Consider the following 18,002-nt stretch of genomic DNA (forward strand, 5'->3'; position numbering starts at 1 on the left):
TTGATCTAGTTCAGCTGTCCTATATTCTGGAAAGCTCTTTTTCTTTGGTTCTTACATTTTTTCATTATTAGATTATCAATTCCTTCAGTACAGAAAATCTTTCTATATCCAGAGATGAGTATAAGGGGGCTTTAATAAATGTTCATTGACTGAATATGTTGATGGATATAGCTTGTAGTGAATTGCATCGTGGCCCCCAAAACAATATGTCCATGTCATAATCCCTGGATCCTTTGACTTACTATATGCGCCCTCAAAATATGAGTAAGGATCTTGACAGGAGGTGTGAACAAGAAGAGTTCAAGTGTTGAGATGGCTGTGGCGTGAGGGTGGGGTTGGGGTGGTGATTGTTGATTACTTTGGGTAGTCCCTAAATCCAGTCCTTTAAAGATAGAGGCAGGGAGAAATTTGACACAAAGGAAGGGAAGAAAATACAGAGAGAAAGGTGATTTGAAGGCTGAAGCAGAAATTAAAATATTGTCAAAGTATATAAGCAGTCACCAGAAACTAGACATGAGCAATGGATTTTCCCATAGAATCTCCACAAGGTGGCCACCTTTGTATGCCCACTACTGATCTTGGACTTGTGGCCTCCAGAACTGTGAGAGGTAAATTAATGTTCTATGCCATCCAGTTTGTGCTAACTTGTTAACAGCATCCATAGGTAACTAATATAAATAGTATTTGGAGGCAATTGTGTCCTAATACCAATATCTCTTACTGAATAAGAGGATTAGGATATTTGTGTCCAGTTTGACAAGGCATATTTTTTCTTTAATAATACCAAGTAAACACTGACTTTATTAGTTTTTTTTATTGCTGCTAAACCATATTGTCACAAATTTGTGACTTAACTCAAATTGATTTTGTTAATGGTTGTGGAGGTCATATGCTCAAGATACATCTTGCTGGGCTAAATCAAGTCATTGGTAGGGATTTATTCTTTCCTGGGAAGGTCTAGAAGAGAATCTGTGTGTGTGGGTGTGTACGTGCGTGCATGCTTCTAGAAGCTGCCTATTTCTTCACAGCCAGCCTCAACTAGTGATCCTTTCCTCTTATATCATTCTTTCTCTTTCTTTCCCAATTAAGGACCCTTGTAATTTTATTGGGCCTACTCTGATAATCCAGGATAATCTCATTTTTAATTTATTTATTCTTATGCCATTAACTATGGTATCATTTAGTGGTCTCCATTTATCCTGGAAGGGATTATATTTATGTTTTAGTAAAAATAATGATAGTTTTTAAAAAATCACATAGTATTTAAATACTTAAAATGAAATATAGCAGTCTTTTTTTTTTTTAAATTATTGGTGGTACTATGGATTGAACTCAGGGCCTCACACATATTAAACAAGTGCTCTACCACTGAATCATGTTCCCAGTAAAATATTACAGTGTAGCAGTCTTTTGACTTATTCATCAGGAATCTAAATGAGGTGCTGTATCAGTTTTCTGTTGCCTCTGTAACAAACTACTACAAATCTATTGGCTTTAAACAACTTAAATTTATTCTGTTACAGTTCTGAAAGTTAAAAGCACAAAATCAGTATCACTGGCCTAAATTAAAGGTGTTTGTAAGATTGGTTTCCTTGGATTTTATCACCTTCCAGCTGTTTTCTTCAGTTTTTGATCCACTCGTCCATTTTGAAGGTATAGCATTCCAATCTCTGTTTCCATCATGACATCACCTTCCACTATAGTAAAATCTACTTTCCTATAGTAAAATCTACTTCTGCCTCCCTGTAGTAAAATCTACTTCTGCCTTCCTCTAATAAGGATGCTTGTTAAAGTCTACCTGAACAATCCTGGGTAGTTTCTCTACCTCAAGATTTGTTGTCATATCTGCAAAATTTATTTCTCCATAAAAAGTAGCATTCATAGATTTCAGGGATTAGGGCACGGTCATCTTAGAGGGCTGTTATTTAGCTAACTACATAGGTTACATAAATAATTCTCGATCTTCACATTTGGTAAGTTTATTTTTTCAAGCATAAATAATGGTATTCTATTTTATGCCCCCATATGAACGTAGTTATATATAACTATGTAAATAGAGTTCAGTGCTGAGCTAATTAATAAATTATGATTTGTCCTTTTTGTAAAACTTGATTTTCCCATAGTTAATTATCGACTTATTTTCTCCATTAATCTAATTTTCTGTGTGCCATTTGCTCCCTTTAAGCAAACATTCTGTTGCTATGCTACATATCTATTTATAGAAGCCTCACACAGTTTCAAGTATGTTTTTCTTTAAGAACTTCTCTCAGCCTGTCTTTTGATGGCTTCTTGTTTCAGTATGGTGTGCAACTATCATCCTAGGAAATGCCTCAGTTTCTAGTATTGAGCCTTTTCCTTGGTAGCATATCTTTTTCTTTTCTTACATACTTGTGAAGAACATATTTGAGCAACTTTCCCAGAAAGATTTCATCAGAAGTAAAATTTAAGACTTCATAGTGGAAATGCATTTTTAATTTCTTCATATTTGGTTGGTTGGGTATAACATTTTAGATTGGAATTTCACAGGTGTTGTTCCATTGTTTTCTATCTCCCAGACTTTCATGGATGTCATTTGTGGTGACAGTTCTTGAGAATTTGTGGCCTGTTTTTAAATTTTTTTTATCTTTAAAAATATGGAATGCTTCATGGATTTGCATATCATCCTTGTGCAGGGGCCATGCTAATCTTCTCTGTATTGCTCCAATTTTAGTGTATGTTCTGCTGAAGCAAGAACATGTGGCCTGTTTTGGGAAAAAATTTACGATCTCTCTATGGTTTGTGTTCTCAATTTCACGAATGTGTACTGGTGTGGGACTTTTTCATTTGTTTTGCTAGACACATCAAGTTCTGGGAACTTTCCTGTATTATTTGTTTGATAATTGCTTTCTCTGTTCTTTCTTTCTGGAATTCCATTTGGTTATGTGTTGGAGCACTGCAGAGATTTGTAATTTTCTACTTTTTCTCCCTTATATTGTCACTTACAGCTGTATTTTACTTTCTCAGATTTTCTGAATTTTTTCTTTTGCCTGTCATTTCAATTCCAAGAATCTTTTTTTTGTTGTTGTTGTCGTTTGTAGAATGCACTTAGAAATGTAGCATCCTCTTCTTCCTGTAAAATGTCTTAGCAATGAGGTTAATAGTGGTCTTTTTATTTCTGCTCTTATTATCTGTTTCCTTTTTTTCCTTGGTTTTTCTATTTTCCCTCCCCCTCAATTGTTGTTGGACAATGCAATTTATTGAATGAGGCATAAAAAGCTACTTGGAATTTTTTTTTGTGTGTTTAGAGTTCAACATTGACTGGGGTGGAGGGAAGAATTGATGCAGAGAAGCTGTTTTGCTTTTTATTTTGCTTCACTGTAAGAAAAATGGATAATAAGCTTATTTTTATTTTTAGTTTGCAGAACCTAATTCTACCATGTATAATTATTTTTCCTCATACAATTTTCCGAAGAATCCTTTAGGAGCCTTAAAGCTGCTGTTCTTGGGGGATTGGGATGTGGCTCAAGTGGTAGTGCGCTCGCTGGCATGTGTGAGGCACTGGGTTCAATCCTCAGCACCACATGAAAATAAAATATAGATATTGTGTCCATCTAAAACTAAAAAATAAATATATATTTTAAAAAGCTGCTGTTTTGAATACATACAGGGACAAGTCTCTTATTCCAGTGTGCAGATTTTTCACTTGATCTCCTTATAGTTGTTCTGTGTTTTTGAGCTGTTTTTTTTTTTTTTGGGGGGGGGGGACGATGAAATCCTTGTTCTCTTGGGGATGGAGTGGAAGAGTGACAGTTATCTGGTTACCTAGGATTAGGAGAGGTCTGGTATCTAATCTTTTATTGTACACATTTTAATTTTCTTTGACTTTTAGCATTCTTTCACCTGTGGTCTCCAAAATTTGAGACTTCCTTGAATGATTATCATTAGTGTCTGGAGGTACGAGTGGTGAATACAGGTGTTCAATTCATCATGCTTAAAATGTTTGGTATTGGGGATTGAACCCCGGGGGCACTTTACTGCTGAGCAACCTCCATAGTCCTTTTTATTTTTTATTTAAAGGCAGGGTCTTGCTAAGTTGTTGAGGGTATCTGAGTTGCTGAGGCTATTCTCAAACTTGCTATCCTCCTCCTGCCTTAGCCTCCCCAGTTGCTGGGATTACAGGCATGCACTACCACACCTGATTTCAATTCTCCATGCTTAGTTGGATGTTGTATCCGTTCTTCAGTTTACTCTTTGGGTACAGTGAATTGTCAAATTGCAGAGTCTGAAGAAAGAGTCCCAACAAGATTATTCTTACTTCAGACATCAGTTGCAAGTTTGGGGGGAGCTCCCTAGGGTTACCCTCACTTCAGACTGACTATAAATTTGGGGGTCCCAAGACTGCTGTAAAGTTTATATTTAACTATAAAGACTCAAAGAACCTATTGAAAGGTTCTGATAATCATAGTTCTATTACAACAGAAAGATACAGATTAGTACCAGCCAAAGGAACACATACAGGGCATAGTCTGGGAAGGTTCCATATGTGAAGCTTCCCTCACATTGTCCTCAGGGAGATGCATTTTCCTAGCGTTCATGTATGGTAGTGTCTAGAATATAACTAAGTAGGGAAGTTTATTGGTACTTCTGTGTCCAGAGATTCTATTAAAGTTTCATTACATGGACATGATTAAACCATTGATCAAATGGTTGAGCTCAATCTTCAGTCCCTTTCTTATTCTCAGAGGAGGAATGATATGTGACTGAAAGCTCTTTCTGGAGTGACCAACTCCTCCTACTCAGAGTCACCTGGTGAGCATAAACTATCAGGTCTAGCCTGAGAAGCTCATCATGAATTACAAAGACCCTCCTAATCCTTGGGAAATTCCCAGGGTTCAGAGGTTACTTCTAAGGAACCAGAGGAATACCAGAGCTCACACTGGGCAGAGGCCAAATTCTTCATGATGAGAAGGTAACATAATTGCCAGAAAACTTTTTGTCCAACGTTTTTTTGCCATGTTTGTTTAAAATTTACTATTTTTTTTTTATCTTTTGTTTTCACTTATGTTAGGTCTATTTTGGAACAATTGAATCTGTTGTTTAATTGAAGACATTTTCATAAAGGGTAATATGATTTTATGACGAATGTTTGAATAGTGATTTACCAAGGGAGACAATTACAGTCCAATCTAATGTGGTTTGATAGGTGTACTTTATTTTCATCTTATAAAGCATAGCATGTGGGTACCAGAAGCCTGATTTAAAGGAAGTGAAATCATTGAAGCAATTAAACATTAACCAGGTGGGGGGCAATTATGCTAAACTTATGTAAATAACTTTAGAGTAGGTATAAGTAATTATATTTTTTAGAGTAGTTGACAGGGCAAAAATTAGATTGCTTATTCATTTGAGACTTAATTTTGATTTGTCTTCCTTTTAAAGGTCATAATGGTTGTCTCAGTTTGAGCCTTCATTTAATTTCTTGCTTGAAGGTTATTACATGATGTAGCATAACTAAATTGTACCTTCTTAATGGTAATTCAGGACATTTAAAAATTGTATTGGCTTCATATTTTATACCAAAGTGTATCTTTGATTTGTTAAAGACATATCTTTATAGTAAGAACTGAATTTAGTTAAGGGCAGCTTTTGTATAAGTATGTGCTTCTGCTTGGTTTCTAAAGAGATACTTGATTATTAATTGATAAGCACATATATTTATTTTAGAGCATTATAGTTATACTTAGTAGTCGAGTTTATTTTGACAAAATCATATATGCATAGAATTTGATTTAATCCATTTCAGTCTCTGTTCTACCTCCTTTTCTTCCCTTCCCCATTCCTCCATTCTCCTTCCTCTACTTGACTGATCTTCCTTTTGTTCATTTATTTATTTTTGATTGGTGATAAGCGGATAGTCTTAAAACATAACATTTGTCAAAGTGGGATGTTTCGTTTTAAATCAACCTATTTTAGAAATACGTTGCAACTATTAGAAACATTTGTGGTGATGAGGACGAATAATTGTTAAATATATTATTATAGCATTTATGTATTTTAGGATTTCTTCAAATTACTTGAAAAAAATTTTAAAAAAAATAAATGTATAAGCTCAGTTGTGAAAGTCAGTTAATTTTGTAAGACCTTTGTGTAATATGTTGGGATTCTGTCCTCTTTTGCATACCTTTTCTCTGAAGTTAGCATTTGTTGTATACCTTCAATTGCTTAAGTGCTCTTACAAAATATTTGAATGTTGACTTTTCAAACTTTCTGACTGATAAACTTTTTTTTTAACTTTGTTACTTGACTACTGTTTGAACATGAACATGTCAGTAGTCTTGAGTGTCCTTCCTTTTTTCTGTGGGATCTAGACAATATTCATTGTCCACTATGGTCCAAAAACTTTAAATGGAAAATTTTAGAAATAAACAATTCACAAGTTTTAAATTGCATGCCATTCTGAATAGTGTGATGAAATCTTGCACTGTCTTCCAGCATCCTTCCTGGAATCATCTCTTTGTTCAGCATATCCCATACTAACTTTGTCACTTTTCAGATCTTCTGTTATTATATGATAATAGTACTTATATTCAGATAATCCCTAGATCCTTTACTAATGACCCCCAAAATGCTGGCAATATGGGTATCCCAAAGAGAAGGCAGAACATGCTTTCTTTAAGTGAAAAGGTCAAGTTCTTAATTTTGTAAAAAAGAAGAAGAAAAAAAAGTTGCACTGAAGTTGCTAACATCTACTCTTAGAATGAATCCTCTATTGAATAGAAATATGAAGAATTTGTGGTTGAAAGAAGACAAAAGAAACTTTTGTTAGTTTTGCTGTTACATGTCAAACTCCATAATTACTACCACAGTTCAGACTAAGTGTTAAGATGGAAAAGAAAATGAAATTGAGGTTTGGGTACTGTGCATGGTTTCAGGCATCCCCTTCTGGGAGGTGGGTGGGTGGGTCTTGGAACACATATCACAGATTATTTTGGTAGTTTCAGTTAGAGTAGTTCTGAATTCTAAATTTGAGACCAAAGTCTAGGCACTTATCATATAGCATAAAGAGTTAAGATTTTTGATTCTTAAAAAAAATTTTTTTGTAGTTGTAAATGGACAGCCTGCCTTTATTTTGTTTATTTTAATGTGATGCTAAGGATTGAACCCAGTGCCTCACATTTGCTAGGCAAGCACTCTGCCACTGACCCCCAGCCCCAGATTTTCAGAATTCTTAAATGACCATATATTTTTCTTTTCAGTTAGAATCACATTGTAGTTTTTGTTTGATAACTTTAATAAAAAAATTTTGACCAGATTATGGTTTTGTTTTGACATTGTTTGGAGGCAAGTAATGGACATCATTTCTAGAAGACTTTTATATTTGCACTTTTAAAGCAAAATAATAATTTATATTCAGGCCATCTGTTGTTAAAACAGTTAACGTTCGTGAAGTTCCTGTCTATCTACTATCCCATTTTATTCTGGGTGTCACAGGAAAGTCTTATGTTATAGGTTTGTTACCGCTATAATGACTCATGGAAAGAAACAGTATATGAACCTTTTAAAAAATGTATGTTATATACACCTGTACCTTGTGTTCTGTACATGCAAAGTGGAGATGTTAGGTTCTATTTTATAGATTTTGCTGTTGTAAAGAAATATGAGTACATGTAAATCACCTGAAGTATATCACTTTGTAGATAGCATAAGTGCTCCATACATGGTAGAATTCTTTATTGTTCATGTTTTTTATAATTGTTGTTATGTTGTAATATTTGGGAAATGAGGCCCAATAACTTGATCTACATATGACATTTAAGTAATAGAATTGCAAGGTGAACTGATTACAAAATTTACTCATGTGAATCATGTTCCTGGCCCTGTAGAATTTATAGTCTTAAAAGTTGAATACCAGGCCTGGAGTTGTGACTTAGCAGTAGAGTGCTCACCTAGAATGTGTGAAGTGCTAGGTTCAATCTTTGGCACCACATAAAAATAAATAAATAAAATAAAGGATTTCTGTCTGACTACAACTATTTTTTTTTTTTTTAAGTTGGAATACTAAGAGCTTTTCTCCTTCCAGATTATAGCTATCAGGTTTGCTGTGTTAAAAATTAAAATCGCAGAGCCAGGGTACCTATGGCCATCTTGCATACAGACTGAGAGAGATCCTAGAATACTTGATAGTCTGGGAGAAATCCAGCTTCAGCCATCATTACTGTTAATGGTACTTAATGGAAATGCACTGTCAACAATTACAAGGTTTGTGCTGTGCAATGAAGATAATATGTTGCCCTGCTACCAAATTGCTCATGAATTTTATCACTGAATAAAGATACAAGTTAAACTTCAAGATTGTTCATCTTAGTCTTCTGGCAGAAAAATCATGAAATTAATTGTTTTCATTGATTTGGTGGATTTATCCTTTAACCTAGATTCTGAGAAGTGTAAAAGGATATTTTGTTCCATCAAAGAAAAGAAGCTATTGAATTTTTTTTTTTTTTTGGCTTGTCATCTTCTGGATTTCGTATAGTAAAAGGGCTGTGTGTTCACTGAGGCATGTGTGATGATGACATTTCTCAGATCAGCACCCTTTTTAGCATTCTGCTCTGGACTTGCTGGACTTGGGGCCCACTTATAACTGCAGCTGGGCTTGTCATCCACCAAATAGCTTGCAATTGATGTCTTTTCCATCAATACCAACATGTGATATGGGTTACTATATGGTAGAGTGGGCTGGGATAGCCAGGAACATTGGGTAAGATAGGTGCCATTATTCAGGCACATGAATGTAACTTTTTCAGATAATAATAAAAAGAAGTCCTTGTAACATAAAAAAAGAAGACAAAAATTTTAATTGTGTTAATTCACTTAAAAATAATAAATTTGTTTCACAGAAACAAATAATTTTTTTTCTTTAAAAAAAACCTGGGGATTGAACCCAGGGGTGCTTAACAACTGAGCCACATCCCTAGCCTTGTTAATTTTTTGTTTTGAGACAAGGTCTCACTAAGTTCCTTATGGCCTTGCTAAGTTGCTGAGGCTGATTAAGAATATGTGATCCTTCTGCCCTGCCTCCTGAGTTGCTGGGATTATAGGAGTGTGCTTCCAGGCCTGGCTCAAATAATTTTTTTTTTTTAAGTGAAAACTGTTTCCTAAGAGAAAATTTTTTCATGATAACACATTGTTTCATGCTTCTAAAATCTTAATGTTTGGCTTCATAAAATATAATTGGGCTCTTGTGAATCTGCCTCTGCATTCAACCTAAATCCATGCATACACATCAGTTACCTCTGGAAGAGTCCTTTGAATACTTTTGAGAGTGAGTATGAAAAGGCAAAATTATATTATTAAGAAAATAATTTTGACTTGGCTGATCTCATGATAGGGCTTGGGGGAGTCATGTGTATCTGTATCACACTTGTAAGTACTGCTGCTATAATAAATACAAGTATTAACTAGATTACTGCCTTAGATTAGTCTCATGCTTTAGATTGCCTAGATAGCATATATTTAATATTACCCTATTTTCTAATAGCTTAAATAGAACTCCTATTAGGACCTACTTTATAGGATTATTAGAATTAAATACAGTTTTAAAGAATGATATAAGTACTTAATAAAACACTGTTTGCTTACTTCAAAAATTTAGTCCTGTTATGTCATCCTTGTTTGTAATTTTTCATTGATTTCCTTACAGTGACTTGTAAGGGTGTTTTTTTTTTTTTTTTGGTTATGGTCTGGTGTGTTGTTACGTTCTACTCTCATCTACTCACCCTGATCCTAAATACTCCTGAATCTCTGTGTGAATAGTGGCCTTCTTCCTATTTTTATCCAACGCAAGCGATGGCCTTTCTCAGGGCCTTTGCACTTTCTATTTTCTCCACCTCATATTCACTTTTTCAGATATTGATATATTTTGTTCCCTGTCTCCTTTAACTTTTTCCTTTAGTGTCATCTCTGTGAAGTTTCTCTCTCTCTCTCTCTCTCTCTCTCTCTCTCTCTCTGTGTGTGTGTGTGTGTGTGTATGTGGCCCTTCCACAGAGAGTTAATCCCTATCTCTTTGATGATAATGATAATGATATCTCTATAGGACTTTATGTTTTCTAACACACTAGGTATTTTCTTATCTTTCTTCTTCTAGAATTTAGGCTCCATTAGAGACAGTTTTGTTTTGTTTGTATAACTTGTTCACTGCTGTATCCTCAATACCTAGAATAAAGCTTGGCATATACTAAGTGCTAAAAAATATTGCTGCTATAAAAATGAAAGAAAATAGTCTGCTTCTTAGAAATACATAGTCCTAACTGGATAATACCTCTGAGATAAAATAAAGATATAAAGTATTTGGCATGGCATGTTGGACACATGGAAATACTCATTAAATGGTAGATGTTACTGAATAATAAGGAACATGAGAGTAAATCTCTTAGGCATAGTTAATGGCTGTTGGACTAAATAAAAATGCATTTACATTTTAGGGATTGGGCAAATACTGTTGAGGGACACACTAGAAAAATAAACTTGGAAATATATTTTGGAGAGTAAGATATTTGGATTTTGTTCTGTAGGAGCTGTTGAATATTTCTAAGGCAGAAGAACTGTAATGAAAGTGGTAGGTTTGGAGGTTAATTGAACAGAAGTTCTTGAGGTTGACTGAGTGATTTTTCTCTTAGTTTTAATCGGAAATTAATACAATACTTTAAAAAATTTTATTAAATAATAAAGCATTTGCAAAATCATAAACTATGCTCAATTATTAATGACTTTGTCTCGTGTGGTAATATGAAATTACCATTTGATTATAGTTGTATGTTTTGGAAAGTTTATATAATTGTTGACTTTTAATATACTTTTTCATTTAAAATTAAGATGTTTGCTTTAAAATAAATGAAGGCGTTTAAATTGGCAACTAATTTACTAAATATACTAATGTAGGGCAAAGTATGTTTAGTCCAGCAAATATTGGTCAACCACGGAAGACAACACTATCTCCTGCCCAGTTGGATCCTTTTTATACTCAAGGAGATTCTCTGACTTCAGAAGATCACCTCGATGACACTTGGGTGACAGTGTTTGGGTAAGCTTTTGCCTTTAAAAAACAAAAAAACAAATAACAAAAAAAAAACTCATCCCAACATTTGACCATGAATATCATCAAATGGCAAAAAAATAGAACTGCATAGCAAATATTCACTGCATAGCAAATATTCAGATTCTATAGTTGTTAACAGCTGTGTTTGCTTTTATCTATTATCTATTTGTCAGTCATCTTTTTATTGATATATTTCATTGTAAGTTGCAGATATCAGGTAATATCACCCTGACACTTCAGTTTGCGTATCATTAACTAGCAATTCAAGGTTTGTAGTTTTTAAAAATCATTTATCTGTGTATGTATCTCTTCCTAAATTATTTTCTCTTAGGCATAGTTAATGGCTGTTGGACTAGGGTTGCCCCTTTAGAACTAAGGGGGTCTCTTTCCATTTTTTAGTGTCTATCTCTCTGCTTCTAGTGGTCTTAGCAATTTTGAAATAATAATCGAACTTCATTTGTGTACATTCAGTATGTCACAGAGATCATACTTTCTAGTTACAGAAGTTTGAATATTAGAGAGGATTATAGTTCTAGAACGATGCATTTCTAATTGATTTTTATAGCCAAAAAATACTTTAAGGAACCTTAGAGATCATAATGTGTAATCCTTTATTTTATAGTTTAGGAAACTGAGGTATAGGTAGAAAAAAGTACTTTGTTCAGAGGTTCTCATCTAGTTAATTGCAAAGCTTGGCAAAAACTCAAGGTTTTTTGATTTTTAAGTTGATACATATACTATTAGGTAAGGTTTATTTCTGAACCCATGGTTTGTCATACCTGATGTTACTAAAGATATTTTGGGAGTAAAAAATATAAAAATAACACATGAGATCCTCAGGGAAGAACAGTGCACAGAAACTGTTTAGTGGATTCTATGTATTTAATTTAAAATTTTAAAAATTCAAAAGGTATATAAAAATGAGGAATCGCTTTTCATCCAGCTTTTGTTCCCAGCTACAATTTTTTTTAAAGTTTTTTTTTTTTGTAGTTGTATATGGATAGAATGTCTTTATCTGTTTATTTTTATGTGGTGCTAAGGATTGAACCCAGTGCTTTGCATGTGCTAGGCAAATGCTTTGCCACTGAGCACAGCCCCAACCCTACAATTTGTTTTTAAGGCATTGAATATCACCTGTTTTTTTGGGTGTGTCTCTGTTTGTGTCCATCTGTCCATCTATCTGTCCTTTCAGTGTGATTCTATGTGGTACTGATTTTGTTTAGACAAAAAGCAGGGTCATTGGTTCTCCTGATAAATTATGCTTAGTTCTGTATCCGTAGCATTAGGGATTTCTTCTTGATTTTTTTTTTTAATGTTTAAAATTTTATATTCTCATAAAATAGCTGCATGTTTTTGAACGTGGATGTCCACTTCTAAGTTTTTTTTTTTTTTTTTGGACTCAATAGTAATTGTGTCACTTTAAAATTCCCAGTAATTGGATAAATTTTTGAAGTGCTTATATTCATTTTTATATAAGTAAACTAAAGTAAAATCCTAGATCTTAAAAAAGTGAATATTTTCTCACATAAATTTTAATGTGTTTCATTTTTCATTTATTTTTGTGACCCTTTTTTTTTTTTTTTTAGAGTTCTAATCCAAGCTCTAGACTAACTGAAGTTAGTGGGTAAAGAATCTGGTAGATGTTTCTGTAGTACTGATAGCTATTTCTGTTTTGAATGATTACAGTTTTCAAATAGAAAACAACTTTATTGTTTGGAGTATAAAAGTAATAATATTTCATTGTAGAATATTCAGACCATAAATAAAGATAAAAAACACTTTATAAAGAAGAAAGTAAAAATCAGTTTTCCCATACAAAGATATGACTATTAAGATTTTTTTTCAATAAAAGTAACTTTTATTATTATGTTTTTATGCCTTTATACATGTACTTTGTTTTGCATTACAATTCTTAATACACATATATACTACAATTTTTCATATCTCTGTACACAAAGTATGTTGACGACTATTAAGATTTTGATTACCATCTTTTTAAATGATTCTCTATCACTGATATTAGTGCTGAATTTTATTTTTGTTTGGGGAGAATTTTTAGGTGGTACTAATTTCAGAAGATATGACTATATAAAATACTTTTGCTTCTAATAACTGTGTAGTATACATAAATATTTATAAAGACACAAATGCCATAAAATAAGTTGTATATAGAACTGCAGTTTTGTAACAGTTTTTGAAAAGTGTGATAATGCCTTTGAGAATGGGAATGTTAGGTTTGTCAGAGAATGTGGAGATGGAGACGAGCTAAGTTAAAACTAACATTAAGGTGTTTGCTTTTGGGTGACTGTTAATAGAGTTGTCCCATATAGGAGAAAACAGACTGATTAGGGAGCTCTTGTTAATGTTGTAGATAGTTGGAAGGATAATTTGTCCTGAGACACTTGTAACTTTGTAATTTGCATTTGTATTGATAGTGGAAGTTAACTGTTTTGTCTGGACAACTGTTTTTTCAGGTTTCCGCAAGCATCTGCTTCCTATATATTATTACAGTTTGCACAGTATGGAAATATCTTAAAACATGTGGTAAGGCTTCCATTTTTTTTTTTTTTTTCAATTCAAGATTTTGGCTAAGTAAAGAGAAACCATGAATTGAGGGAAATTGCTTCTGAATTTTAATTTGTCTAAATTAAAAATATTTATTTAAAGTTTTGAAAGAATGTGTCCTTTGGATGTAGAGGGCTCAAGGTTGCATAATGTTTGATTTTTAGGAACAAAGAAAAGGTAATCCAGCCTTCCTTTCTTAACTCAGTCTTTAAAAAAGATGGATTATGATAGATATTATATTACTTTTTCTCAATTTGAGCTTGCTTTATTGGGAATAAAAGAAGAGGAAGTTCCCAAGGTACAGAGTTTTCAGAGCTCTTTATCTTGTAGAGGGCTTAAAAAAAAATTATACAAGTTATACCAATTCTTTTTTCTGTTACTATAGACTTAACTCCTACACAAAGTCATATTGATGAATACAGTTTAAAAAATTCATTGTAACTTTGATATGAGCTTTTTGTGAGAAACAATTATCTTTTGAGAATTACTTTACTTTTAGAAAAAATTTGCCACATATTCTTTGGGAGAATTGAGAGCTGAGTAGAGATTGTTGAAAGTGTTTTCGTGTGATTTTTGATAATTTAATATACAACATTTTATAGGGCATCAAATTAAAAAATGAAATTATACATTATTCTCAGGTTTTAGTTTTCAAATAGAGTTCATTGAGTATAGATTTTGTATTTTATAACTTAAGAGACACTTTTATTTTTTGCAGATGTCCAACACAGGAAATTGGATGCATATTCGTTATCAGTCTAAACTGCAAGCTCGGAAAGCCTTAAGCAAAGATGGGAGAATATTTGGAGAATCCATCATGATTGGTGTAAAACCATGTATAGATAAAGTAAGTTTTTGGTAATCTAAAAAAAATAGCCTAATTTATATGAAGAGATTGACATTGATGGTTATGTCACATGACTTTACTGTGCCTCTTATTCTGAGTTTTGTAAAATGTGATATTTATAGAACTTTTTGTTGCAAGCCAAAATTATTTAATCAAAAGACTTTAGAGATAATCTGTTGTAAACCCTTTATTTTTCAGAAAAAAGAGGATATAAGTGACTTTTACAGAGACTTGACGCCTATATTGTAGGGCTCTTGATTACTAGTCCATTCTGGTTTTGTGCAAAGTAACATCAGATTTTTTTAAGTACTTAAAGGTCTGATCTTATTTTAGGATGAAACCTGATAGTTTACTTTTAAATAGTTGAAGCCTTTTGTTACTCATTTCTGTTTCAAAATACTTAAAAATATATTCTACATATACTTATTAAACAGTAGATTATGTATAATTTAAACTTTGTGGCTTGTAAAAATCATTGTGACCACACTTTTAAACATATTCAGATTTGTACATAAACTAGGCACTGTACTTGTTGCCAGTATATACACATAAGCAAACAAAGCACACTACTTCTTGTCCTTATAATTTACTGTATCCATGCAATCATATAATTATTGTATTGTACAATTATTGTGTTGTATAATTATTGTATTATGCCATTGTATTGTAAGATGTTCACAAAGGGTAGAGAACTGTTTGTGGTTACTTGGCACTAAATAGCTTTGGACTTTGTTTCTCCCTTCCACTTCAGGTTTCTTCAAGAAACAATTCTTGAATTGTGGTCTTGCAGATTTTTTATGTTCTTGCAGATTTTTCATAGTATGTGTTAGGAGATTATTATTCTTGTGATTTATAGTTGTATTGAGGTTATTTGAGGTAAATGAGTTGAGATTCCTGGCTGAGCATTAGATTTCAAATGCTAGCCACAAAGTATATCATCTTATCAAGCCTAAAATTATTTGAAAGGTTAATTGGATCAAAGTATGCCTCTTTTAAAATTTTTTTCTTTGTGTGTATTATGTAATATTAGTAGGTTATGTTTATAAGCAAGGAATTATTTGTTTCTCCAGAGCGTTATGGAAAACAGCGACCGATGTGCTTTGTCATCTCCATCTCTAGCCTTTACACCACCCATCAAAACCTTAGGTACACCAACACAGTCGGGAAGCACTCCTAGAATTTCTACCATGAGACCTCTTGCTACAGCATACAAAGCTTCTACTAGTGACTATCAGGTATTTTAAGGATTAGATGATTACATAAGAGATGTACTTGAAGGCTGAGGTCATAGCTTGTTGAACTTTAATTGGGTTGATATATATGCCATTATATTTGTGCTCAGGTTTTTTTGCCTTGATGAAATCTTGAAACTTCTTAAATTTCCTATTTTAAAGTTAGAATCTTGGCAACTTACAAACTTACCTTGAATTTTTAAGAAATGTCTTTGTTGAGGTTGGGAATGTACTTAGGTGATAGAGCACTTGCCTAGCATGTGAAAAATACTATTTTGACCCCTAGCGCTCAAAATAAACAAACAAAAACTTAAAATGTTTTGAAGGTTTTTTTTCAGTTTTTTTTCTAACTTATATTTGCATATGGACTAGATGTCTGCTTTGTATATCACTGACACAAGGGAACATTAAAGCTCAATTAAATTAGCCTGGTGTTGTGGCACGAGCCTATAATCCCAGTGGGAGGCCAAGAACGGAGGATCGAAAGTTCAAAGTCAGTCTCAGCAGAAGCAAGGTGCTAAGCAACTCAGTGAGACTGAGTTGTCTGTGAGACCCTGTCTCTAAGTAAAAATACAAAAAATAGGGCTGAGGATGTGGCTCAGTGGCCGAGTGCCCCTGAGTTCAATCCCCAATACCCCCTCCCTGTCCCAAAAAACAAAACAAAACAAAAAAACCCAAACAAACAAATTGATGACTAAAATATGATGTGGTATTGCAAGTGAAAAAGTTCAAGTATCTTTGGTTATCAAAAGCTAGCTCTTATTATTCAGAATAGAAAAATTTCTCATTCCAATGTGTTTAAACAAGTTTGCTGTATTTTTTGAATGGTGGAAGAATTGTAACTCTAATTTGGTATATTATTGGACCTTTCTAATTAGCCAAGAGATTTGAACTTAGCCAGCTGTAGCCACAGGTCTAAAACACAGCACATAAATTACTTGTGCTTTGTAGAATGGGTAATGAGTTCACTTTTTTGATTTCCCTGAAGATTTGGAGATAATTTTAGAACTGTTTTTCTTTAAATCTATGTTTTAAATTCCCCACTTCTTAAAGGTTTGTATTATTTGTTCAGTTTTCTAGTTAGGAGCAGATGGTATTTGCTTTGTCAAGAGAATGAGACTTTGTCATTCTTAAAAGCATAAAGATGAGTTCATATTTTAATCTTTAAAGTATACAATTGAGTATTATAAACACATTTTAGTGTTTCCCTCATAATTTAGCTATTGCCTGTTGCCAAAGAAAACATAACCTAACAGTTTTTTCCCCCATGTATGTGTGTGTGTTTGTATGTTTTTTTAATAGGTTATTTCTGACAGACAAACGCCTAAAAAAGATGAAAGTCTTGTATCGAAAGCAATGGAGTACATGTTCGGCTGGTAGTACAATAAGAGCTAAGAACTCAATTACCAAGGAGGTTGCTACAGTGAAACAGAATTAGCAAAGTACTGCCAGTTTCCTTCGGTTAGTTGTATAACCACTCTTGGCAGTGTTGGATACCCATCTTACACTTCTTTTAGAAGCCTTTTTTCTTTAATGATACAGCCTGTTTGTAGCTCGCACTTTAAAAGATGCTTGAGATACATTTTGAAGAAAACTGAAGATCTCTGTAGAAAGATTTTTGTGCTTTCTGTGATAGTGCATGCTTAAACATAAAATGCTCAGCATTGATTATAATTAAATAATTGAATCTGTGGCAAGGCTTTGTAGTCTTCATGACAAGGTGGGTGAATTTCTTGAAGGAGAACTACAGTTGCTTCTACCAAGACACAAAGATTATACTTAGTAATTTGAATTATGGTCTTTTAATTTAGATATTATTTAATATTTTAATTGTGTATGTCTTGTCATGGATTGTCATCTTTCAGTATTCAGAAACCCAAACATTCTTTTAAAAAACTTATTACTAAAATTTCTTGATAATAAACTTTGTCAATTAAATGTATTGAATATTTTTTGAAAGGGTGATTTATTATTGATTGTTGCAAAAAGTTTTAGGTGTTCACTGAAATAGATAAATATATAATTAACTTTTATATACCTATAATTTATTACCATTAATTTTTGCCATACTTTGTTCTTTTCTTCCTCTTTTATTTTGTTAAAAGCACATTTCAAATGCGATGTAATTTTAATCTAAATATATATCAAAACATTTCTATAAATAATTATAATACCAATATTTCATTTAAATAGAGTTCATGATTTTTAAATACCTAATATTCAGTTAATTTTAAAATTTCCCAATTGTCTGCAAAATGAAATGTTTATGGTTGTTCTTTTTCAAATT

The 18,002-nt window shown here is 32.9% G+C and overlaps 1 protein-coding gene across 3 annotated transcripts in view; it reads left to right on the forward strand.

Annotated features, from left to right (window-relative positions):
• Window positions 1-17,657, forward strand: part of NUP35 (nucleoporin 35) — a 60,467-nt gene extending 42,810 nt beyond the window's left edge. For all 3 annotated transcript variants that reach the window (XM_081261852.1, XM_081261853.1, XM_081261854.1), the window contains exons 5-9: window positions 10,915-11,056; window positions 13,546-13,615; window positions 14,355-14,483; window positions 15,554-15,718; window positions 17,018-17,657. In XM_081261852.1, coding sequence (XP_081117978.1) covers window positions 10,915-11,056; window positions 13,546-13,615; window positions 14,355-14,483; window positions 15,554-15,718; window positions 17,018-17,095 — 584 coding nt within the window. In that variant the 3' untranslated portion in view covers window positions 17,096-17,657. The remainder of the gene's footprint in view (window positions 1-10,914; window positions 11,057-13,545; window positions 13,616-14,354; window positions 14,484-15,553; window positions 15,719-17,017) is intronic.
• Window positions 17,658-18,002: the final 345 nt, after the last annotated feature.

Source organism: Spermophilus citellus (assembly GCF_964194105.1).
Source record: "Spermophilus citellus genome assembly, chromosome: 11".
NCBI classification, from domain to species: Eukaryota; Metazoa; Chordata; class Mammalia; order Rodentia; family Sciuridae; genus Spermophilus; species Spermophilus citellus.